The 25000-nt window shown below is 36.9% G+C and overlaps 2 protein-coding genes across 2 annotated transcripts in view; one reads left to right on the top strand and one right to left on the bottom strand.

The window, feature by feature from the left end:
* The window catches only part of trappc10 (trafficking protein particle complex subunit 10), a 74305-nt gene extending 58494 nt beyond the window's left edge, over positions 1–15811 (top strand). Inside the window, exons 17-23 of the mRNA XM_079845204.1 lie at positions 166–389; positions 2636–2736; positions 2818–2944; positions 6479–6643; positions 8353–8530; positions 10522–10716; positions 14016–15811. Of these exons, the coding sequence (XP_079701330.1) occupies positions 166–389; positions 2636–2736; positions 2818–2944; positions 6479–6643; positions 8353–8530; positions 10522–10716; positions 14016–14257 (1232 nt within the window). The 3' untranslated portion in view covers positions 14258–15811. The remainder of the gene's footprint in view (positions 1–165; positions 390–2635; positions 2737–2817; positions 2945–6478; positions 6644–8352; positions 8531–10521; positions 10717–14015) is intronic.
* A 1232-nt stretch (positions 15812–17043) lies between these two features.
* Positions 17044–25000, bottom strand: part of cp110 (centriolar coiled-coil protein 110) — a 15029-nt gene continuing 7072 nt past the window's right edge. Inside the window, exons 6-10 of the mRNA XM_079845203.1 lie at positions 22453–22671; positions 19812–19898; positions 19613–19729; positions 17318–17385; positions 17044–17242 (exon numbers count right to left, since the gene is read on the bottom strand). Of these exons, the coding sequence (XP_079701329.1) occupies positions 17137–17242; positions 17318–17385; positions 19613–19729; positions 19812–19898; positions 22453–22671 (597 nt within the window). The 3' untranslated portion in view covers positions 17044–17136. The remainder of the gene's footprint in view (positions 17243–17317; positions 17386–19612; positions 19730–19811; positions 19899–22452; positions 22672–25000) is intronic.

Raw genomic sequence — 25000 nt, 5'->3', positions numbered from 1 at the left:
ATTTCACCCTCTTTTTTTAATACCTATGTCATTATACACATTTGTGTCCTGATATTTCACAAAAACATGCCCACACACACACACACACACACACACACACTCACTGAATGACAGCTGAAACTGAAGTGATGTGTGGGTGTGTGTGTGTGTGTGTGTGTGTCTCAGAGCTGGTGGGTGAGAGTGCTCTGTCCATCCAGTCGTCTGAGAAGGTGACGAGCATCTCTCTCCCTCTGACTCCGCCCTATCACACGCTGGAGTTCCTGCTGGAGGTGCTGTGCCACATCCCATCATGCCCAGCGCGGGCGGAGCACCTTACCAACGGCCAGATCAGTCACCGCGCCCGCAGCAGAGCGCGCTTCAACAGCGGAGCGGCCGTCATCGACCAGAAGGTTCGACACACACACACACACACACACACCACATTATATCAGCCGTACTAATACATATTAAAAATATATATATATAATTTGCTCCTATTTTCAAACAAATCCGACCTATGCAATAACTCAACTGTATGTGTGTGTGTGTGTGTGTGTGTGTGTGTGTGTGTGTGTGTGTGTGTGTGTGTGTGTGTGTGTGTGTGTGTGTGTGTGTGTGTGTGTGTGTGTGTGTGTGTGTGTGTGTGTGTGTGTGTGTGTGTGTGTGTGTGTGTGTGTGTGTGTGTGTGTGTGTGTGGACTGGTAATCCCTACGTTATGGGGACAAAATGTCCCCACAAAGATGGCAATATCCGAAATCCTCATCCTTGTGGGGACATTTTTAGGTCCCCATGAGGAAAACATCTTATAAATCAGACTAAGTGATGTTTTTTGAAAATTGTAAAAATGCAGAATGTCTCCTGTGATGGGTTTAGGGGCAGGGGCAGTTTGTGTGTGTGTTAGAGCCCGACTGATATATTGGCCGGCCGATATTAGGCATTTTCCAAACTATCGGTATCGGCATTTATAATAGCCGATAAATGAATATTAAAAAAAAAAAAAAAAAACGGACGAAACACCGCTCAACCACATTATGAGTGTTGGCGTTTCATAGTTTGTCCACCAGAGGGCGCTCTACAACGTGCAGATTGGCAACACACCAGCTGATCCAGCTGAGCTGAGTCATGCTGCGCCGCCAACATTCACAACAGATCATCCGTGAAGTGCATGGTAAGGCGGCAACTGTCACGAGACATACATTGCTTGAATAACAATCAAAAGAGCATCTCCATCAGTTCTCTTCACTCAAATAAACATGACAAAATTCGTGACTGCCAAGTCCAGTTTTGCTGTTACATGTAAGCCAAGAGTGAAACAGAATTAGCTTACGTCAGGTTGTTCCAGTATAGACTGACTGTCAGTTTAACTCAGACTGAATAAGATTCTTTAATAGTGTGACAGTTTGACAGGATGAGACGTATCATCTCTCCCCTGCCCGTTATTTAGAAAAAAGTATGTTTTACAATATTTTTGCAGTCCATTTCTAAAGCTAGACTTGAGCTAACCACAAAGCTAGCTAATGCCATGGCTATCAGTGGGAGACCGCTAACCTGTAACATGCGCTTGGAAATCACAACAAACTTTTTCTGCCTACATAAAGTAATGATTACTGTATTTATAACTAGTATATTTGTAGTTCCAGTCCCTGCATTGTAAGTTAGGCTCGTGAGGAGTGAAGGAAAGTGTTGCTGACTTCGTTCAGACGCAGCATTAGCGAGTCACATGATGGGTTTACTGCATCATCATCAGTAGAAGATTTTAGAAAACAGGCAGAAAATGATTGAAAATGGTTTGTTGTTGTTTGATGGATAGAATTAAAAGAGTGCATGTAAAGGGATAAGCAAGTTGAAATTGTAATTAAGCCAACTCATATTTATACTGTATATAGTTTATATTTTGCTGTTATTGTTATTTATCAGAACTTAACTGAATATTTTTTTCCAGTCTTGCTCAGTTATATTTATGAAGCTTACCACATCTATTAATACTATATAGATTTTTTTTTGTTTTTGTTATTTTGTTTTCGTCCAAAGGACGTTTTATATCTTAAGTTTATATTTTTATACATTTTATTTATCAGAACTATATTTTTATGCTCCTCTGTTCTGTTGTAACAATAAAACAAACAAGTTTATTTTCAAACGGCATTATCATTTTATATTAGAGAGGCTGAGGGATCATGAATAACTACAAATAAGTATATAATATAATATATATCGGCCGATATATCGGAATATCGGATTTTTAAATCACCAAATATTTGTATCGGTATCACCCTTAAAAATCCTTTATCGGTCGGGCTTTAGTGTGTGTGTGTGTGTGTGTGTGACGGGTAGGTTTAGGGGCAGGGGCTGTGTGTGTGTGTGTGTGTGTGTGTGTGTGTGTGTGTGTGTGTGTGTGTGTGTGTGTGTGTGTGTGTGTGTGTGTGATGGGTAGGTGCAGGGGCAGTGTGTGTGTGTGTGTGTGTGTGTGTGTGTGTGTGTGTGTGTGTGTGTGTGTGTGTGTGTGTGTGTGTGTGTGTGATGGGTAGGTTTAGGGGCAGGGGCAGTGTAAGGTGATAGAATATACAGTATGTACGGTATAAAAACCATTACACCTATGGAAAGTCCCCATAAAACATGAAAACCCAACGTGTGTGTGTGTGTGTGTGTGTTGCAGGTGTCTGTCGACTGTCCCTGGTCCATTTACTCCACGCTGGTCTCGCTCACCTTCCACGTGCCCTTCAAAGTCAAACACTCGCTGCTGTCTGCAGGACGGAGGTACTGACCCTTCATGACCCCTCACTGTTACTATAGGAACCAGGGGTCTGATGTGTTTCCTGTGTGGTTTCATCCCGACAGGAAGTTCATCCAGGTTTGCCTTCAGAATGTATCGGACACTAACTTTCAGCTGACCAATCAGACGCTGGTGGAGACTCAGCAGACGCCATCGCTGGAGCTGCTCTCTCTCAACACTAAAGCGCACAGCGTGAGTCTGAACACACACTCACTGACACACACACACACACACACACACACTGACACTCTCTCACACACACACTCACACACTCTCTCACACACACAAACACACACACACACACACACACACTCACTGACACTCTCTCACACACACACACACACTCACTGACACTCTCTCACACACACACACACACACACTGACACTCTCTCTCACACACACACACACACACACACACACACACTCACTGACACACACACACACACACACACACACACACACACACACACACACACACACACACACACTGACACTCTCTCACACACACACACACACACACACACACACACACACTCACTGACACACACACACACACACACTCACTGACACTCTCTCTCACACACACACACACACACACACACACACACACACACACTCACTGACACTCTCACACACACACACTCACTGACACTCCCACACACACTCTCTCACACACACACACACACACACACACACACGCAATCTCTCTCTCTCTCAACACTAAAGTGACTTTTTTTTTTTACCACCACTTAGACTTTTCAAATCCTGTCCCCAATTGTTGTGTGTGTTCATATACCAAGTACCAATAAAGTCGCCAAGTTTCGGACCATTCCGATGACGCTACGATTTTTTTTTTTTTTTTATAAAACGCAAGATCCACTATAGTGGTAAAAATGTGCTATTGTGTGATAAAAATGCTCAATGTGTCCACCGGATGGCACTGATCTCATTTAAAAAATTGCTTTCATGAGGCCTAGGCTTGACTCTAAAATGAAATACAGCTTTAATAAAAATTAAAAAAAAATTATATATATATCAAGTAGGGATGCACCGATCCACATTTTTTCACTTCCGATCCCGATACCTGAATTTGGATATCGGCCGATACCGATACTATTCCGATACCAGAGCTGTGTTTGCTTTAATATTATTATTATTATTATTATTGTTGATTTTATATGATGCTGACATAAACTCCACTCAACAGGCAAGTATGATATGAACATAATAGTGACCCAAATTATCACGGTTATCAATTTATATTTGAAAATCAACAAACAAAAAATAAATCAAGCAGCTCTAAGCATTTTTTTAAGCTAGATTCTGTGGGATTTCCTTCCTTATAATGGCCGTCGTCAATGGCAACGCATAATGCATAAATCTCTAATATTGTATCTGTAAATATATTCTCAAGCAATATTCTCATCAGTGTTCAGCTATGACACATTTAAATCTAGCATATTTTGTGTAAGAGCCCATACAGGATTCTTATATTTTCATATGATTTGACAGTTTATTTGATTAAATATCAAAAATCCAAAAGGTGTGCATCATACCTAACACCTAGATGAACACTTTACAGTCAGTTTTATGACTAAGTCATTCTCTTCAAATGCCATTTAAGTTAGAAACGTGTATAACGTTACCAATGTTGTATGTAACTTTAGAGACGGTCCCTAGATTCGCGAACGTCAAGCCAACCCAATGCCAGTCATATCAGATGCGCTGTGGTTCTGCTGGGTTTTGTTTGAAACTATTTTCGGTGCTGAAATATAACAAAAATTGTCAATCACTTTATGATGAATGAATCTCCTGCGTGCATCGCTCGTTTATCTCTGCTTTGAGTGTAGATTTCAGCGAGAGTGAGAGCGGCGCGCGCTCTGAACAATACGCTAATCTGAACGCCTCTGATTATCATATCAGATAACATCAATATAAACACGTGTGATTGGTTATAATGCGCAACGTGATTATAACAGATGGCTTTTGAGAAGACCATAATAAGTTCAAAGTGGCTGGTGTGAGTGTTACACAGCCGAAATACCCGCAGATGGCGATTGTTAATGTCAAGCCCTGATTATTATCTCTTAAGTCACCCTAGTCTTGTCTGCTTTTGTAAATGTTTGATTGCGTTCGTTGTGTTGTACGACGCGAGGGAGCTTCCACCTCTCTGAATTACGGTTTTGCAAACATTGTCTTGCTCTGCGGTGTTTCCAGTGTGAAGTATTTCCACACAGCTGACATGTTGGCTAGCCACAATGCTGCTCAATGCTATCCTGCTGCAAACTGCGGAATGGATTTCCTGAGTGGGGCGTGTCTCATAACTCTGTGTCTCATTGAGGCGCGCCTCCGTTCAGGAAATCCATTCCATAGTTTGCAGCCAGCTAGCAGACAAGCCGGCGGGAATCACTTTTGGAAAGCGCAGACGTGGCTCATGGGTATCGGATTTCTCCGCAGGTTGGATCGGGAAAATCCAATAAGTGAATTAAGCTGGTATCGGTCCCGATACCGATACTGGATCGGATCGGTCCCATCCCTAATATCAAGGAACGAAAACAAAAAACGGAAATGAATGAAATTTTAAGAGGAACAAGAACGAAAACAAAATCAAAATAAATTTGAATCGTTCTGAACAGAAACGTTCATTTGAAATGACCATTAACCGGTTAATAACGTTATTTTATTGTTCTCTTTAATATTTTAATTTGGCAGTGGCCAGTAATGAATAGAGTAGTCCAGCATGTTTAAATAAGCAGTACGGACTTTAAGCTCAAATAGTCTGATTTAGGCTAGTTTGTGGATTTCATTTAAGCCTGTCCAAGTAGGCTATAGCATCTATCAAACATTTGTCCTATAGTCTTTCAGATGGCCAATACAGCTCAATGTAGAGACGGCTGATGCTTGTATTAAATGGTGTTATATTGCATTAAATGATCGAGCTTTATTAGCTGACTGAATTTGATTATGTGATTGCGCAGTGTTTGCTTTGAAATGACCAGCATTAAAAGAGCAATGGTTATCCAGTTTATTTATTCTTTATTCATGCAATTTTTAAAACAAGTCGTGTTGAAAAAAAAGTTATGTACAAAGAATGTTCTCACTCTTCTGAAAAGATTCGGCATATAAAGGCCACTTTCAGCTCATTAAAACAGCTCAATATTTGTGTCCTGCTGTTTATGCTGTTATTAATGCATGTATTTCTGTTGTGGTTTTAAAAATGTTATGAAATAAATATTCAAGTTTAATTATCATGCGTTATATTATCATTGAGTGAGCAAATACATATTTGTTTAAAGTATAGGCTAAATTAAAATAACGTTATTAACCGGTATTTTTTCATATCAAACCGTTTTCGGAACAGTAATGTTTATTGAGGAACGCAAAAACGGAAACGCTATAATATCGATTCTGCTCGGAGTGAACCCATTGATATTTTTTTTACGTTTTTAAGCCCTGATACATATATATATACATTTTGTATTATATTCAATGGGAAAAAATGAGCCATAATTATTGCATAAATATTAATTATAAATCATAAAATTATCTCAAAACACCAAAAAAGAAAAGAAAAAATATTATTGAACAAAAATATATTTTTTTGATTTTACTCAAATCTCATTTTTGACCCGAAGTTCCTGAGTGTGACATAAATGAAGACCCCCGGAGGGTTAACTGTCCCGCTGTAATTGATCTGTGTGTGTGTGTGTGTGTGTGTGTGTTCAGCTGGTGTTCCGTCAGCAGTGTGTGTTCAGCGTGTGGGAGCTGCGCTGGAGTGGTGTGCCGCCCGTCTCTCTGGAGTGTGTGTTCTCCGCCATCTTCGCTCCCGCAGACGCGCCGGACGCCGCGCTCAAGCCCTACAGCTACGAGTTCAGCCTGGAGAGAGTTTCGGTGAGTCTCCGCAGATCAACGGCGCAGCGATTTAAAGAGACAGTTCACCCAAAAATAAACATTAGCCCATCATTTACCCTCCCTCAGCTCATCTGAGGTGTGTGTGACATTCTCTCAGACGAATAAAATCTGAGTTATATTACAAAAGTCCAGCTAATCCACGCTTTATAATAGCAGTAATAGTTGCTCTGTTTTTGAAGTCCATAAAAAGCAGGGTTCCCACTCGTCCTGGAAAACCTGGAAAATTAATGACAAATTTTCCAGTTCTGGAAAACACATGGAAAATTAGATAAAATGTTAAATGTCCTGGAAAATCTTGTTGTTGTCTGGGAAAATTCTTTAAAAAAAAGTTATTTCTTTAGCCGAGTATAAAGAGTTTATCGCTGGCCCAAACAATTAGCGCTAGCTGCAGAAAGCACATGTTCAGGAATGCTGAGTTTGATGCGTGTGAGTAGTGTTTGAATAATGATGCTTAGTCTTGTGTTGCCACTTGCAGCGTTAGCTAATGCTAATGCTATAACTGCTCAGTGAGTTGTTTACTCGTAAGCTGCTCCCTAATCACATCATTTTGATATAAAGTCACATTTGTGTGTTATAAAGTCAGAATTGCAAGATATAAACTCACAAGTCTTTTCTTCACAATTGACTTTTTTGCACAGTTGCGAGTTTATATCTTGCTCTTCTGACTTCTTTTCTCAGAATTGCGAGATCTAAACTGCAATTGCAAGTTATAAAGTCCAATTCTGAGGAAAAAAGAATTGCGACATTTTTTGCGTTTATATCACAAATATGTAAACTCGCAATTGCGAGAGTCAGAATAGCGAGATAAAAAGTCACAATTACCATTTCTTTCTATTCTGTGGTGTAAACAAGCTTCCATTGTCATAATGTGTGATTTAAGAGCTCATATTGAAAAATGCTGGATTGTTAAGTAATGACAATAAACTGGACAGCTTTTAGAGACTTAGAAAGCAATATTTGGCGTGATCCTTGTCTTTTATCCTGCCGTAGTAAAATTGAAAATGTCCTGGAAAATGGTTGCTGAAAAAGAGTGGGAATCCTGAAAAAGTGCATCTGTCCGTCATATAACTGCTCCAGCGGCTCTGAGGTGTTAATAAAGGCCTTCTGAAGCGAATCAACGCGTTTGTGGAAGAAAAATATCCATATTTAAAACTTTATACAGTAAACTTTCGGCCTCCGCCTTCTGTGGAAAAGTGTTGAGTGTTGAAAGTGAAACTCCAGATGTGTTCGTGACGTCATGACCTGAGTGTTATTCTTTCCATCCGCAGGGGAACTTTATACACTTCCATAAATTGAACAGGAAAGGCCGAAAGTTTACTTGATAAAGTTTTAAATATGGATATTTTTCTCACACAAACGCATCGATTCGCTTCAGAAGGTCTTTATTAACACCCCAGAGCCGCTGGAGCAGTTATATGACGGACAGATGCACTTTTTATGGACTTCAGAAACAGAGCAACTATTACTGCTATTATAAAGCTTGGATTAGCCTGGACTTTAGTAATATAACTCAGATTATATTCGTCTGAGAGAAGAATGTCACACACACCTCAGATGACTTGAGGATGAGTAAATCATGGGCTAATTTTCATTTTTGGGTGAACTGTCCCTTTAACGTCTTGTGTGTGTGTGTGCGTGTGCGTGTGCGTGTGCGTGTGCGTGTGTGTGTGTGTGTGTGTGTGTGTCAGACTCTGTACAGCGTGCGAGCGGAGATCCGTCCGGATGCAGATGAGCACTGCCGCACCGGCGCCCTCTGCAGGCTGGAGGTGTCTCTCACACGCCTCACAGAGCCCTGCGACACGGACCAATCAGAAGAGGAGTTCAGCGAGAGCGAAGGCCTGCGCACGTCACGCCTCATGTATGAAGGTACGACACGCTCACACGTATGACCACATGCTTACAGACCGGGCTCAGTGAGCTGATGAAAAGATAAACATTTATAAATAAATCATTCAATATCGTAAATCATTTTAAAATATTACATTAAAAAAAATCATTAACACATTTAATATTTTCCAAGTTGGTGTTTGTGAGTTAATGAAAAACGCATAATATTTAAATTATAAAAATGTCAAATTAGTTAATCAATTAATAATTGTAAATATTACAAACAAAAATAAATCATAAAAATTATATTTCATGTTTTCCAAACTGAGGTTTTGTGGGTTAATGAAAAACTAATAATTACATTTAAAAAAGGCAAATAAATGAATAAATCATTAAAAAAATTACCAATAAAAAATAAATCACTAACAAAAAACATGAAATATTTTATGTGTTTTTCAAACTGGGGTTTGTGATTTAATGAAACGCTAATAATTAATACAATTTTAAAAAATGTCAATTGAATAAATAAATCATTTTAAAATTTACCAATAAAAATAAATCATTAACAAAACAAAAAAAAGAAATATTATGTTTTTCCTGCTGATGTTTGTGAGTAAATGGAAAACTAATAATAACTTGTACAAATGTTAAATTAATTATTACATCATTTTAAAATATTACAACAACAACAAAAAAAAAAAATATATTTTTTTTTTCCAAAATGGGGTTTGTGGGTTAATGAAAAAGTAATTAAATTAAAAAAAATGGCAAATTAATAAATCATTTAAAAAAATGTACTTAATAAAAATAAATCATAACAAACAAGAACTAATTTTTGTGAGTTAATAATAAACTAGTAATTAATTAAATCTTAAAAATTTCAAATTAATGAGTAAATCATTTTAAAATATTACTAAAATAAATCACTAACAAAAAAAAAATATATATATATATATTTTTGTTTCAAAATGGGGTTTGTAAGTTAATAAAAAACGAATAATAATAAAATCATACAAATTTTAAATTAATGAGTAAATAATTTACAAATATTACAAATAAAAAGAAATCATTAACAAATCAAATCATAAAAATGACACATTAATTAATAAATAATTACAAAAAATTACAAATAAAAATAAACGTGAAATAATATTATGTGTTTTCAAAATGAGGTTTGGGGGTTAATAAAAAACTAATAATTACATTTTTAAAAAGGCAAATTAATAAATAAATAATTTACTAAAAGCATTGTTGTGTGTGTTTTAGGTTTGTGAGTTCATGAAGAGCTAATACTAATAAAATCATTTAAAAAAAAAATGTATGAATAAATAATTTTAAAATATTACAAATAAAAATAAATCACTAACAAAAAAAACATGAAATATTTTGTTTTTCAAGCTGGAGTTTGTGAGTTAAAATGAATAAAATCATAAAAATGTTAAATTGATTCATAAATTAAAATGATTTAATTTTTAATAATAATTGTATAATATTACAAACAAACATAAATCATAAAAATATATATTATGTTTTCCAAACTGAGGTTTGTGAGTTAATGAAAAACTAATAATAATTTTAAAAAAGGCAAATTAATAAATAAATCATTTTAAAATGTTACAAATTTAGAGTTAATGAAACGCTAATAATAATAAAATCATAATGTCAAATTATTGAGTAAATCATTTAAAAATATTACAAATAAAACCAACAAAAAAGCATGAAATATTTTGTTTTCCAGCTGGAGTTTGTGGGTTAAGAATAAATTAGTAATTAATTAAATCTTAAAAATGTCAAATTAATGAGTAAATCATTACAAATAAAAATAATTTACTTATAATTAATCATTCCTGTGACAGATGAATTTTGCATCGTTTTGTTTGTATTTTAAATTTTAATTAATGATATATAAATCTGCAGTAATTATTTGCATTATAATGACAATGGAATAAAATAATGGAGTGTCACTCCAAAGGACGTCAGCTTATTAAACATTCGCGCGTGTGTGTGTGTGTGTGTGTGTGTGTCTGCAGTGATCGACAACCACAGTAACTGGGCGGTGTGTGGCAAGAGTTCAGGGGTCGTGTCTATGCCGGTCGCTGCCATGGCGACGCACAAGGTTCAGATGGAGGTCATGCCGCTGTTCGCGGGTCAGCTGCCCTTCCCCAACATACGTGTGTTCAAGTACCTGCCCCATCACGCCAGCGCCGCCCTGCCGCCCGACACAGGTCACATGACCACACTGACACGCATTACACCTTCACCTTTCAGGCCCCAATTCTCATGAGTCGGGATTTATGATTTCACACCTATCAAAAGTGCTAATCAAATGAATTCATAAAACAGTTTAATACATTAAAACAATATGCAATCAAATGAAAATACATCAAAAACTTTGCATTTTTATTATTTTTTATTTAATTTTAATTATTTAAATTTATTTTATTTTTATTCAGTGCTGCACAACAGAATAATCAAATTAATTCATAAAACTTGAACAGTTTAATAATTAAAAAATCCAATCAAATGGAAATATATCAAAACGTTTTAAAAATTATTTTTTATTTATTTGTTGTTGTTTTTTTTATTCAGTGTTACACAACAAAATAATCAAATTAATTAATAAAGTTAAAAAAAGTTTTAATATGCAATCAAATGGAAATGCATCAAAAACGTTGCATTTTATTATTTTTTATTTAATTTTTATTATTTTTATTTATTTTATTTTTATTATTTTTATTCAGTGTTGCACAACAGAATAATCAAATTAATTCATAAAGTTTAATATTTTAAAAAAAATGTAATCAACTGAAAATACATCAAAACATTTAATTTTTATTATTTACTATTTTTATTATTTTCATTTAATTTTTTAATATTTTTTATTTTATTTTTTATTCTTATTCAGTGTTAAACAACAAAATAATCAAAATAATTCACGAAGTTTAATATTTAAAAATAAAATGCAATCAAATTGAAATGTATCAAAATGTTGCATTTTTATAATATTATTTAATTATTGTTATTATTAATTACATTTTTATTTATTATTTTATTATTCAGTGCTGCACAACAGAATAATCAAATTAATTCATAAAACAGTTTAATAATAATTTTTAAAAATGCAATCACATGGAAATATATCCAAACATTGAAGAAAATAAATAAAAATAATAAGAAAGCAGTGTTGCAGAGGTTTACTGTATTAAAACATGATCTAGATTGTGTGATATTCCTTAAATTATATTTATTATTAATTTGAGAAGTACATTCTGTCATCAATGTCTTATGGTTTGTATTGATTCATCTAAGTGAGTCGTTTGATTTGGTTTGTATTTATTTATTTATTCATCGGAGTGAGTCGTTTGATTCGGTTTGTATTGATTCATCTGAGTGAGTCGTTTGATTCGGTTTGTATTTATTCATCTGAGTGAGTCGTTTGATTCGGTTTGTATTGATTTATTTATTCATCTGAGTGAGTCGTTTGATTTGGTTTGTATTGATTCATCTAAGTGAGTCGTTTGATCAGTTTGTATTGATTAATCTGAGTGAGTCGTTTGATTCGGTTTGTATTGATTCATCTGAGTGAGTCGTTTGATTTGGTTTGTATTGATTTATTTATTCATCTGAGCGAGTCATTTGATTTGGTTTGTATTGATTCATCTGAGTGAGTCGTTTGATTTGGTTTGTATTGATTTATTTATTCATCTGAGCGAGTCATTTGATTTGGTTTGTATTGATTCATTTATTCATCTGAGTGAGTCGTTTGATTCGGTTTGTATTGATTAATCTAAATGAGTCGTTTGATTCGGTTTGTATTGATTCATTTATTCATCTGAGTGAGTCATTTGATTCAGTTTGTATTGATTCATCTCAGTGGTTTGATTCAGTTTGTATTGATTAATCTGAGTGAGTGGTTTGATTGGGTTTGTATTGATTAATCTGAGTGAGTGGTTTGATTCAGTTTGTATTGATTAATCTGAGTGAGTGGTTTGATTCAGTTTGTATTGATTAATCTGAGTGAGTCGTTTGATTCGGTTTGTATTGATTCATCTGAGTGAGTCGTTTGATTCAGTTTGTATTGATTAATCTGAGTGAGTCGTTTGATCTGGTTTGTATTGATTAATCTGAGTGAGTCGTTTGATCTGGTTTGTATTGAATAATCTGAGTGAGTCGTTTGATTCGGTTTGTATTGATTAATCTGAGTGAGTCGTTTGATTCAGTTTGTATTGATTAATCTGAGAGAGTCGTTTGATTCGGTTTGTATTGATTAATCTGACTGAGTCGTTTGATCTGGTTTGTATTGATTAATCTGAGTGAGTCGTTTGATTCAGTTTGTATTGATTAATCTGAGTGAGTCGTTTGATTCAGTTTGTATTGATTAATCTGAGTGAGTCGTTTGATCTGGTTTGTATTGATTAATCTGAGTGAGTCGTTTGATTCAGTTTGTATTGATTAATCTGAGTGAGTCGTTTGATTCAGTTTGTATTGATTAATCTGAGTGAGTCGTTTGATTCAGTTTGTATTGATTAATCTGAGTGAGTCGTTTGATTCAGTTTGTATTGATTAATCTGAGTCGTTTGATTCAGTTTGTATTGATTAATCTGAGTCGTTTGATTCAGTTTGTATTGATTAATCCGAGTCGTTTGATTCAGTTTGTATTGATTAATCTGAGTCGTTTGATTCGGTTTGTATTGATTAATCTGAGAGAGTCGTTTGATTCGGTTTGTATTGATTAATCTGAGTGAGTCGTTTGATCTGGTTTGTATTGATTAATCTGAGTGAGTCGTTTGATCTGGTTTGTATTGAATAATCTGAGTGAGTCGTTTGATTCAGTTTGTATTGATTAATCTGAGTGAGTCGTTTGATTCAGTTTGTATTGATTAATCTGAGTGAGTCGTTTGATTCAGTTTGTATTGATTAATCTGAGTGAGTCGTTTGATTCAGTTTGTATTGATTAATCTGAGTGAGTCGTTTGATTCAGTTTGTATTGATTAATCTGAGTCGTTTGATTCAGTTTGTATTGATTAATCTGAGTCGTTTGATTCAGTTTGTATTGATTAATCTGAGTGAGTCGTTTGATTCAGTTTGTATTGATTAATCTGAGTGAGTCGTTTGATCTGGTTTGTATTGATTAATCTGAGTGAGTCGTTTGATCTGGTTTGTATTGAATAATCTGAGTGAGTCGTTTGATTCAGTTTGTATTGATTAATCTGAGTGAGTCGTTTGATTGGGTTTGTATTGATTAATCTGAGTGAGTCGTTTGATTGGGTTTGTATTGATTAATCTGAGTGAGTCGTTTGATTCAGTTTGTATTGATTAATCTGAGTCGTTTGATTCAGTTTGTATTGATTAATCTGAGTCGTTTGATTCAGTTTGTATTGATTAATCTGACTCGTTTGATTCAGTTTGTATTGTTTGATTCAGTTTGTAGTGATTCATCTGAGTGAGTCGTTAGATTCAGTTTGTATTGATTAATCTGAGTGTTTTGATTGCGATGATCACGATCTGTGTTTGCGTCCGCCAGACTCGTGTGTGGAGAACGACAGCCTGTCTCTGCTGGACAAGGCCCTGGAGGAGCAGGGGGACACGGCGAGCCTGCGGAGCCGCGGGAGCGTCCAATCGCTGGGCGAGCAGCAGCCGCGGGGCGTCCCCTTACCCAAACGCCAGGCCTTCGGGCCCGGGCAGGTGTTCAACGGCACGCAGGGGCGCCAGGTGCTCGTGCTGCCCGCCTCCGACCATCACGTGCTGGAGGTCAACGTCACATGACCCCGAGGGACGGCCCCGGACGCCCATCTCAGCCGGACGCTCGGACACGGGTCGCCTGTGCGGCCGCACTTCAACTGGACTTCATTTTTACTCCGTCACGCACTTAACCTGAGAGACACTCGACGGCATCCCTCAGACATCCCATAATGCCTTGCAGCCCCCCCTCTCCGTGCTCAGGTGTGTGTGTGTGTGTGTGTGTGTGTTGATGAGAGCGCCACCTGCTGTACATACTGTTCAATACATAGATGATATTTAAAGAGAACAAACACACACTGGGATTTCTGGGATTTCCATTTTCAACTTTTTTATTTTTTTGAAGGTTTCCGGGGAAACGACATCATTGATGTGACATTTGCGCTTTATTGACACTGTTGTTCGAACACGCCCCTTCCTGCTGACATCACATGATTGACATGTCGCAGAATGAACGACAATAAACGTTGTTTTTGTTTCATGCATTGTGGGAAACAGTCATATTTCAGTCCAGAAGCAGGACCGGTTCGGCTGCTCATGACCGGTTAATCCCTGGAGTGGGAACAACCTCAATATAAATATCTTTATTATTATTTGTCATTCATAAATCATAAGTAAACATCACACTGGTCTTTTATAATCCCAAAAACTGGATTTTTATATTAAAATTATAGAAGAAAATGATATATCTATATCATCATTTTCATTTTTTCAAGACTATTGTTTTCAATAATATTAATATTCAATAATTTTTGGGGAAATGTGTTTTGTCATAATGCACAAAATCATAATGGTTAAAAAAAAAGTTTAAAAAGAAATTTAAAAATGTCTTGATTTTGGGGTGAAATATGAGCTGTGTGTGTGAGAGAGATGGTGTGTGTGTGAGAGAGATGGTGTGTGTGTTTGTGTGTGTGAGTGAGTGAGAGAGTGTGTGCGTGCGTGTGTGAGAGAGTGCGTGTGAGAGAGAGAGTGTGTGTGTGTGTGTGTGAGAGAGATGGTGTGTGTGCAAGAGTGTGTGCGTGCGTGCGTGCGTGCGAGAGAGAGTGTGTGTGAGAGAGAGTGCGTGTGTATGTGCGTGTGAGTGTGCGTGTGAGTGTGTGCGTGAGAGTGTGCGTGTGAGAGTGTGTGCGTGTGAGTGTGTGCGTGTGAGAGTGTGTGCGTGTGCGTGTGAGAAAGTGTGAGTGTGAGTGTGTGTGTGATGGTCACAGATGTTTGTCTCTACAGTCTGTCAGGAAGGAAGTGGTTTCGGGCTGGTTCGTTTGACCCTGTGAACACTAACGAGTGTGTGTGATTGGATCACACGGATCTCCTGTGCCGTTCAGGAGGAAGTGATGCGAGGGAAGCCTCAGCTGTGAATGGGTGCTTTAGTCCGTCTCTGTCTCGTGTGTGTGTGTGAGGATCCACTGCGCACTATTTATTTGTTTTCCTCTGGACGGGGTCAGGTGATTCTCACTCGCTTCGGGTGTCCGGCGGGACGTTTGTAAATTGTCAATCAAACATCACAGATTGTATTTAGATTATTTAAATGAGAAGAATATGTACGCATTATACAACTGAGAATATACATATGTTTTAAAAGGGTGTTGTCTTGTTTTTCCATCAATAATGATTGAACAGATCCTCCACATTCAGGCGTCACCTTTAAATAATACTTAAAAACTCTAAATTCAGTGTTTTATATTTCTCTGAAATGACTAATGGTGGATTCATTTATGTTGTATTTCTGTTTTAGTTAGCATATCAGGTTAAGCTAAAGCTCCAATTATTTTTTTCTTTTTTTTTTCTAAAGCTCCAAATACGTTTGTTTAGTTATTTCAGTTAAGATTGATTTAATTTCAAGTAATTCATATTTTTTATGGTTTTAGTGAGCTATTATATCCTCACTATGATTTAATTGGGAATTAAATTAAATACAGTTTATTGTGTAACCAAAAACGTATAAATAACGCGTGACTTTTAATTATAAACAAGCTGGAAATACACCGGGACTCTTATTTTGAAATGTCCGCGACGGCTCATTCAAGTTCAGATGAGGAGATCAAATATGCGTCGTTCCAACAGTCTAAATCATATTACTATATAAACACGGTAAAGTAAACATCAGCATGAGTTCATAAACATAACCTGTCATAAATGTGTGTTATTGATTGATTGAGCCGCTCTGAGGCGCTGTCGCGTGAGCCTGGAGAAGCTCAACAGCTCCGTGTTTTCCCGCCGTTACAGTTCAAATGAGCGCGTCCGTTACACAGGACACCAGTTCTGACTGGATCTCTTCTCTAATCGACCATCACTAACATTTTCATCGCGTTTTTATTTATAGACGAACATGAAAGTATATTTACCTCATAGTTGTCATCCAAAACTGGTTTTTATTCAGTTATCATCTCGTTTTCATCTGTGAAATATGGTTGTTAATGTAAATGATGACAAATGATTCGTCAACGAAATGAATTGTGCTGCTCAATCAATCAATAACACACATTTATGACAGGTCATGTTTATGAACTAGTGCTGAGGAATAATGGCAATGTTTACTTTACCATGTTCATATAGTAATATGATTATTTAGACGCATATTTGATCTCATCTGAACTTGAATGAGCCGTTGCATACATTTCAAACCAAGAGTCCCGGACTGCTAATCACCCCCAAAACAAACAACAAAATCAACAAAAAGATGGATTAAACCCAATTTCACATTTAAAAAATGAAATGTGATTATAAAAAAAATTATTTTCTTGTAAGGTTGATCCATCATGTATTGAAACAAGTCATTGTTCGTTTGAGGAAATGACAAAATACACATTATTATTAATAATTTATTGAAGTGTATAAATAAATAAAACCACACAAAATAAATGTTTGAACACAATAATATAAAAACATGAGTATAAAACTTGTCGTGATCATCGAGCGCTGATTCTCTTTGACACGCGACAAATCTTTGGCACAAGGTTCCATTTCTCCTCCTCAGACGGCGAGAGCTTCCTGTTCGCTGATTGGCTCTGCAGCCTGAGCACAGGAAACACACGTTAGGGTTTGAGATCAGCTGACGTCAGTCATCAGGAAACATGCGTGTTCACTCACATGACCAGCTTCTTGCGTTCTAAAGCTTTCCTGGTGGCGGCTGAGAGGAATCCCTTGGCTTTATTATCCTGAAACACATGAGTGATGCGTTACCGACTGAGCTGATCACATGATCTGTGTGTCACACTAGAGGACGACCAATCCTCCAATCACAGGTTAACATCTAATCACTCCATCCAAACATATACATCTGAGTCATTTCTTGTGTCATGACGTGTGTGTGTGTGTGTGTGTGTGTGATTGGTAGGTTTAGAGGCAGGGTGTGTGTGTGTGTGATTGGTAGGTTTAGGGGCAGGGTGTGTGTGTGTGTGTGATGGGTAGGTTTAGGGGCAGGGTGTGTGTGTGTGTGATGGGTAGGTTTAGGGGCAGTGTGTGTGTGTGTGTGATGGGTAGGTTTAGGGGCAGTGTGTGTGTGTGTGTGTGTGTGTGTGTGTGTATGTGTGTGTGATTGGTAGGTTTAGGGGCAGTGTGTGTGTGTGATTGGTAGGTTTAGGGGCAGGGTGTGTGTGTGTGTGATTGGTAGGTTTAGGGGCTGTGTGGCTGTGTGTGTGTGTGTGTGTGTGTGTGTGTGTGTGTGATGGGTAGGTTTAGGGGCTGTGTGGCTGTGTGTGTGTGTGTGTGTGTGTGTGTGTGTGTGTGTGTGTGTGTGTGTGTGTGTGTGTGTGTGTGTGTGTGTGTGTGTGTGTGTGTGTGTGTGTGTGTGTGATTGGTAGGTTTAGGGGCTGTGTGTGTGTGTGTGTGTGTGTGATTGGTAGGTTTAGGGGCAGAGTGTGTGTGTGTGTGTGTGTGTGTGTGTGTGTGTGTGTGTGATTGGTAGGTTTAGGGGCAGGGTGTGTGTGTGTGTGTGTGTGATGGGTAGGTTTAGAGGCAGGGTGTGTGTGTGTGTGTGTGTGTGTGATTGGTAGGTTTAGGGGCAGGGTGTGTGTGTGTGTGTGTGTGTGTGTGTGTGTGTGTGTGTGTGTGTGTGTGTGTGTGTGTGATTGGTAGGTTTAGGGGCAGGGTGTGTGTGTGTGTGATTGGTAGGTTTAGGGGCAGGGTGTGTGTGTGTGTGATTGGTAGGTTTAGGGGCAGGGTGTGTGTGTGTGTGATTGGTAGGTTTAGGGGCAGGGTGTGTGTGTGTGTGTGTGATTGGTAGGTTTATAGGCAGGGTGTGTGTGTGTGTGTGTGTGTGTGTGTGTGTGTGTGATTGGTAGGTTTAGAGGCAGGGTGTGTGTGTGTGTGTGTGTGTGTGTGTGTGTGTGTGTGTGTGTGTGTGTGTGTGTGTGTGTGTGATTGGTAGGTTTAGAGGCAGGGTGTGTGTGTGTGTGTGTGTGTGTGTGTGTGTGTGTGTGTGTGATTGGTAGGTTTAGGGGCAGGGTGTGTGTGTGTGTGTGTGATTGGTAGGTTTAGGGGCAGGGTGTGTGTGTGTGTGTGTGTGTGTGTGTGATTGGTAGGTTTAGAGGCAGGGTGTGTGTGTGTGTGTGTGTGTGTGTGTGTGTGTGTGTGTGATGGGTAGGTTTAGGGGCAGTGTGTGTGTGTGTGTGATTGGTAGGTTTAGGGGCAGGGTGTGTGTGTGTGTGTGTGTGTGTGTGTGTGTGTGATGGGTAGGTTTAGAGGCAGGGTGTGTGTGTGTGTGTGTGTGATGGGTAGGTTTAGGGGCAGGGGGTGTGTGTGTGTGTGTGTGTGTGTGTGATGGGTAGGTTTAGAGGCAGGGTGTGTGTGTGTGTGTGTGATGGGTAGGTTTAGGGGCAGTGTGTGTGTGTGTGTGTGTGTGATGGGTAGGTTTAGGGGCAGGGTGTGTGTGTGTGTGTGTGTGATGGGTAGGTTTAGGGGCAGTGTGTGTGTGTGTGTGTGTGATGGGTAGGTTTAGGGGCAGGGGGTGTGTGTGTGTGTGTGTGTGTGATGGGTAGGTTTAGGGGCAGGGGGTGTGTGTGTGTGTGTGTGTGTGTGTGTGTGATGGGTAGGTTTAGGGGCAGTGTGTGTGTGTGTGTGTGATGGGTAGGTTTAGGGGCAGTGTGTGTGTGTGTGTGTGATGGGTAGGTTTAGGGGCAGGGTGTGTGTGTGTGTGTGTGTGTGTGTGTGTGTGTGTGTGTGATGGGTAGGTTTAGGGGCAGGGTGTGTGTGTGTGTGTGTGTGTGTGATGGGTAGGTTTAGGGGCAGGGTGTGTGTGTGTGTGTGTGTGTGTGATGGGTAGGTTTAGGGGCAGTGTGTGTGTGTGTGTGTGTGTGTGATGGGTAGGTTTAGGGGCAGGGTGTGTGTGTGTGTGTGTGTGTGTGTGTGTGTGTGTGTGTGTGTGTGTGTGTGTGTGTGTCTCACGTGTGGTTTGAGTCTGCGTTCTCGGCTCAGCTCCCGATCACAGCGGATCATGTGTGTGTGTTCACTGGAGCTGGAGCTGAAGAAGATCTGGTGCAGATCGTGCCGCGCCGCTCGCAGCTGATGATGAGGAGACACAGAGTCATGTGACCGTCATGATGTGTGTGTGTGTGTGTGTGTTCTGCGCAGAGAGACGTCTCACCTGTAGTGTGACGCGCTCCTGAAGCATCAGGTCCAGTCTGCCACCGGCCGTCTGACGCTGGAACGACAGCAGGAACATCTGTGTGTCCTGACACACACACACACACACACACACACACACGTCTGTGAGATCATGGCTTTACACAGAACCTCAAATCACAATCACAAGATGTAGATATTATACAGCAGGAGCAAAACATTATAACCACCCACCCAACAAACAAAAAAAAATCTTATTCACCCCCTGACACACTCACTCGAACACACACACTGTCACACACTCGCAGACACTCACACACAAAATCTAATCATCCAAAGAAAATTTACAAAAGAATATCTATTCTAAAAAAGCCTAACTTTAACCTTCCAAAAAAACACCAAAGTAATATCTTATTAATAAATAAAAATATCCAATCACCCAACACCAAGAATAATAATCACCCCAATAAAAAAGGTAAAAATTATTTAAAATCACCCCAAAAAGATTATTTTTTTATTAATAAATAAATAAAATCTAATAAATTAATAAATAATTTAAAATATCTAATCACTCCCAAAAGATAAAAAATCATAAATAAATAAAATATTTAATACATAATTAAAAATATCTAATCACTCCCAAAAGATAATTTTTTTTTATAAATAAATAAAAATATTTAATAAATTAAAAATATCTAATCACTCCCAAAAGATTAAAAAAAAAATCATAAAATAAAAATATTTAATAAATAATTAAAAATACCTAATCACTCCCAAAAGATAAAAATTCAGACATAAAATATTTAATACATAATTAAAAATATCTAATCACTCCCAAAAGATAATTTTTTTTTATAAATAAATAAAAATATTTAATAAATAATTAAAAATATCTAATCTTTCCCAAAAGATAAAAAAAAATAATAAAATAAAAATATTTAATTAATAATTAAAAATACCTAATCACTCCCAAAAGATAAAAATTCAGACATAAATAAAATATTTAATAAATAATTAAAAATATCTAATCACTCCCAAAAGATTCATAAATAAATACAAATATTTAAAAATATCTAATCTTTCCCAAAAGATAAAAAAAAAAAATCATAAATAAATAATATTTAATACATAATTAAAAATACCTAATCACTCCCAAAAGATAAAAAAATTCATAAATAAAAATATTTAATAAATAATTAAAAATATCTAATCTTTCCCAAAAGATAAAAAAAAAAAATCATAAATAAATAAAAATATTTAATAAATAATTAAAAATACCTAATCACTCCCAAAAGATAAAAATTAATACGTAAATAAAATATTTAATAAATAATTAAAAATACCTAATCACTCCCAAAAGATAAAAATAAAAAATGCATAAATAAATAAAATATTTAATAAATAATTAAAAATATCGAATCACTCCCGAAATAAAAAAAAATCATAAATAAATAAAATATTTAATAAATAATTAAATATCTAATCACTCCCAAAAGATAAAAATAAAAAAATCATAAATAAAACATTTAATAAATAATTAAAAATATTTAAAATCACTCCCAAAAGATAAAAATAAAAAAATCATAAATAAATAAAATATTTAATAAATAATTAAAAATATCTAATCACTCCCAAAAGATAAAAATAAAAAAGATCATAAATAAATAAAACATTTAATAAATAATTAAAAATATTTAATCACTCCCAAAAGATAAAAATAAAAATCATAAATAAATAAAATATTTAATAAATAATTAAAAATATCTAATCACTCCCAAAAGATTAAAAAAAAAAAATCATAAATAAATAAAACATTTAATAAATAATTAAAAATATTTAATCACTCCCAAAAGATAAAAATAAAATCATAAATAAATAAAATATTTAATAAATAATTAAAAATATCTAATCACTCCCAAAAGATAAAAAAAAAAAATTCATAAATAAAGAAAAATATTTAATTACCTGGCCTAAAAATAAAAGAATACCTAATAAAAAATATCACAACAAATTATATTACCCCCTCAATTAAAGATATCTATTTAGCATATAACTAATTAAATAAAATATCTAATAACCTGACCCCAAAAAATAAGAACATTTACCCCCCCCCCCCCCCCCCAAAAAAAAACCCAAAACAAATATCACAACAACAACAAAAAATACATATATTAAAACCAAATAATAATAAAATCTAATTACCTGACCTAAAAAATAATATATATAATCTTGTTAATTAATCTCCTGCTTAAATAAAAGGTAAAATAAAAAATAATCACCCCTAAAAGATAAAAAATATCTATTTATTAATTAAATATAAAAAAAAAAAAAGAATATCTGAAATGTTCACACCAAAAATTATAATATATTACCCCCACCCCCCCCCCCCCCCCCCCAAAAAAATTTTTTTTGTTTAAATGATCAATTTAATATATAAATAATTCAATACAATATATAAACACCTGACCTGAAACATAACATCTAATCACCCCGCTCAATTAAAAATCATCTAATCTAATATCTAATTAATAAATAAAAAGACCTAATCACCTGACCCAAAAAATAAGTATATCACCCCCCCTCCCAATAAATTGTCCACAAAAAAAAACATAATAATAATACACTACACTAAAAAAGATCAGCAGTGTGTGAGTGAAGCTGACCTTGATGGTCCTGATGAGGTGTGAGACGCGTTCAGTGCGCAGGAGCCGTCGGGTCAGGAAACCCCTCGCCAGCGCCGCCAGCAGAGTGTGTGTGTGAGTGTGTGTGTGTGTGCAGACAGATGAGGCGAGGAGCGAGGTCGACGTGTCCTCCAGACGTGAGTCTGCGCCAGGACACGGGAAGGACACGCTCCGCAGGAACTGGTACCGCACCGCTAACGACTGAAAAAGAGACAGACCAATCACAGCACAGGCCAATCACAGCACAGACCAATCACAGCACAGGATGAGCCTGAGGGTCATGTGACACTGAAGACTGCAGGAACAAGGAGCTGATCACAGGAATACATGACACTTGACTATATATTCACACAGAGAACAGATGATCTACACTGGAGTGTGTGTGTGGTGTGTTGTGTGTGTGTGTGTGTGTGTTGGGTAGGTTTAGGGGCAGTGTAGGGGGATAGAATATACAGTATGTACAGTATAAAAACCATTACGCCTATGGAAAGTCCCCATAAAACATGAAAACCCAACATGTGTGTGTGTGTGTGTGTGTGTGTGTGTGTGTGTGTGTGTGTGTGTGTGTGTGTGTGTGTGTGTAGAATGACACGAGAGGGCAGGTGGAGGTGAAGAGACAGGTGTGTGTTCAGCACTTAAGACCAGTGGCTCGTGATTAAACACAATTATCCTCATTTTCTGTGTCAGTTCCCACAGCGAACGCACACACACACACACACAGACGGGTCATTAATATGGAACCGGTCTGTGTTCATTAAAGCCTGTTCGATGCATAAATTAGAGGCAGTAATTAATGGCAGCTACAGGACCTGAAGGAGAAACACGTACAGCTCCGGCTTGAAATGAAACGTTCCCACAATCCTCTGGGCAGGACTCTTATCATAGAGCAGTGGCTTTCACACTTTTGTAAGAGCGACCCATATTTAAAGGTTTATATAAAGGTTTCCATTTATAAAGGTTACATTCAAACAAGTCGAGCATAAGGAAATAAAGCATAATCTACAGTGGGCCGCTCGACTGTTCTCCACTGAACCACTAGATGGCACACACACTCAGCTCAGCACTTCTCCACAATAACACTTCTGATTATTAATGCATCCGCAACTGAAGTTGATTCCACACTTTGATAGCTGGACCTGTATATGAGACGCTAATTAACTGCTTAGCCAACGAGAATAAAGAAACAGGAAAGTCACCAATGAGACGCATTTGATTACATTCAGACAAACAGATAAAGCGAAATGTTCTCATTAGGGCTGGGTATTGACACAAATTTCAAAATTCGATTTCGATTCTATTCAATATGGATTATTTTGGATGTGTATCAGGGATAATACATGGAAAATGTTCTCAAGGAAAACTCATTTCTGAACTAATGTTGTAAACTATGGGAGTCAGTTGATACTACATTAGCCGACTAATATTGAAGGTACAAATTAACAGATTTGTATACAAACACTTAAATTACACTAAATTATGTTTTTTTTAAATATAATAATAAAGTTATATTAACTTTACAATTACATAATCATAATTCTACTCCAATTTGTTTTTTTGAAATATAAACATTTAAAGGGTGGCTGGCATAAAAACTTGCCAGATTTATTAAATATTGAAGAACATTGACAATGAATATCCTATGTAATGGTGATGAGTAAAGATGACTAATGAGTTTATGGACACTGGATATGGTTTTTTCTGAGATAAATATGATGTTACATGACATTTACTGACGTCTTTCTGCGGTTGAAACACTGATTGAGTGATTCTATGTGACGATACAGATTTCGGTAAGTTGTCCTGTATCTTTAACACACTTTCAGAAGCTCATTCGTGTTTATTTTGCGCTGTAACTGTTATTAATGCAGAAGAGAAGATCCGTTCATGTGCCGGTTCACCAATAATTCACATTTGATTGCATTCAGACAAACAGATAAAGCGAAATGTTATAATGTACTACAAACATTTAGCCTGGATGCCAGCAAAGCTTAGCCCCGCCCACAAAATCTGATGTTGGGAAGTTCGGTCTGGACTTGATCCGTTGTGGAGCAACTATTCCTGAACAGAAGCTGTTCGGACCAATGAAATCATCAGGGCGGGCTTTAGACGATGATGGACAGATGATCAACAGTAACATCATCATCACATCACCAAAGAGCGCTTGGGTCAGAATCCGTTCTAATCCTAAACGGAGAACTTCTCCATCTCTCTCAGAAATGAGGATGCTGTTGGTAAATACTCTGTGTTTCCTTACAGTCTTTTAGTGTTAGAGCGATATATCGGCCGATATTTGCTGCTGCGTTCACTTTGAAAGTGGAAACACGTTGCTCTATATGTGCTTCCAACTTTAGCTAAGCAAGTTTGTACATCCAAATGGAAAAGGCAAATGCTGAAATGAATGCCTCGTCTCTAAAACTGCCTGCCTTGTATTTAGGGAGCTGCAGATAGCTCAGTGGTGGCTATTCAGAACTTAGCTCTTACCAACACTGGTCAGGATTAAGTAATGCCGATGTTGTTCCGTGGTATTTGT

The sequence above is a fragment of the Gobio gobio genome, assembly GCF_949357685.1.
Source record: "Gobio gobio genome assembly, chromosome: 19".
Taxonomy (NCBI): Eukaryota; Metazoa; Chordata; class Actinopteri; order Cypriniformes; family Gobionidae; genus Gobio; species Gobio gobio.
Note: the sequence above shows the minus strand (reverse complement) of the source record. Positions and strands in the feature narration are given on the sequence as shown.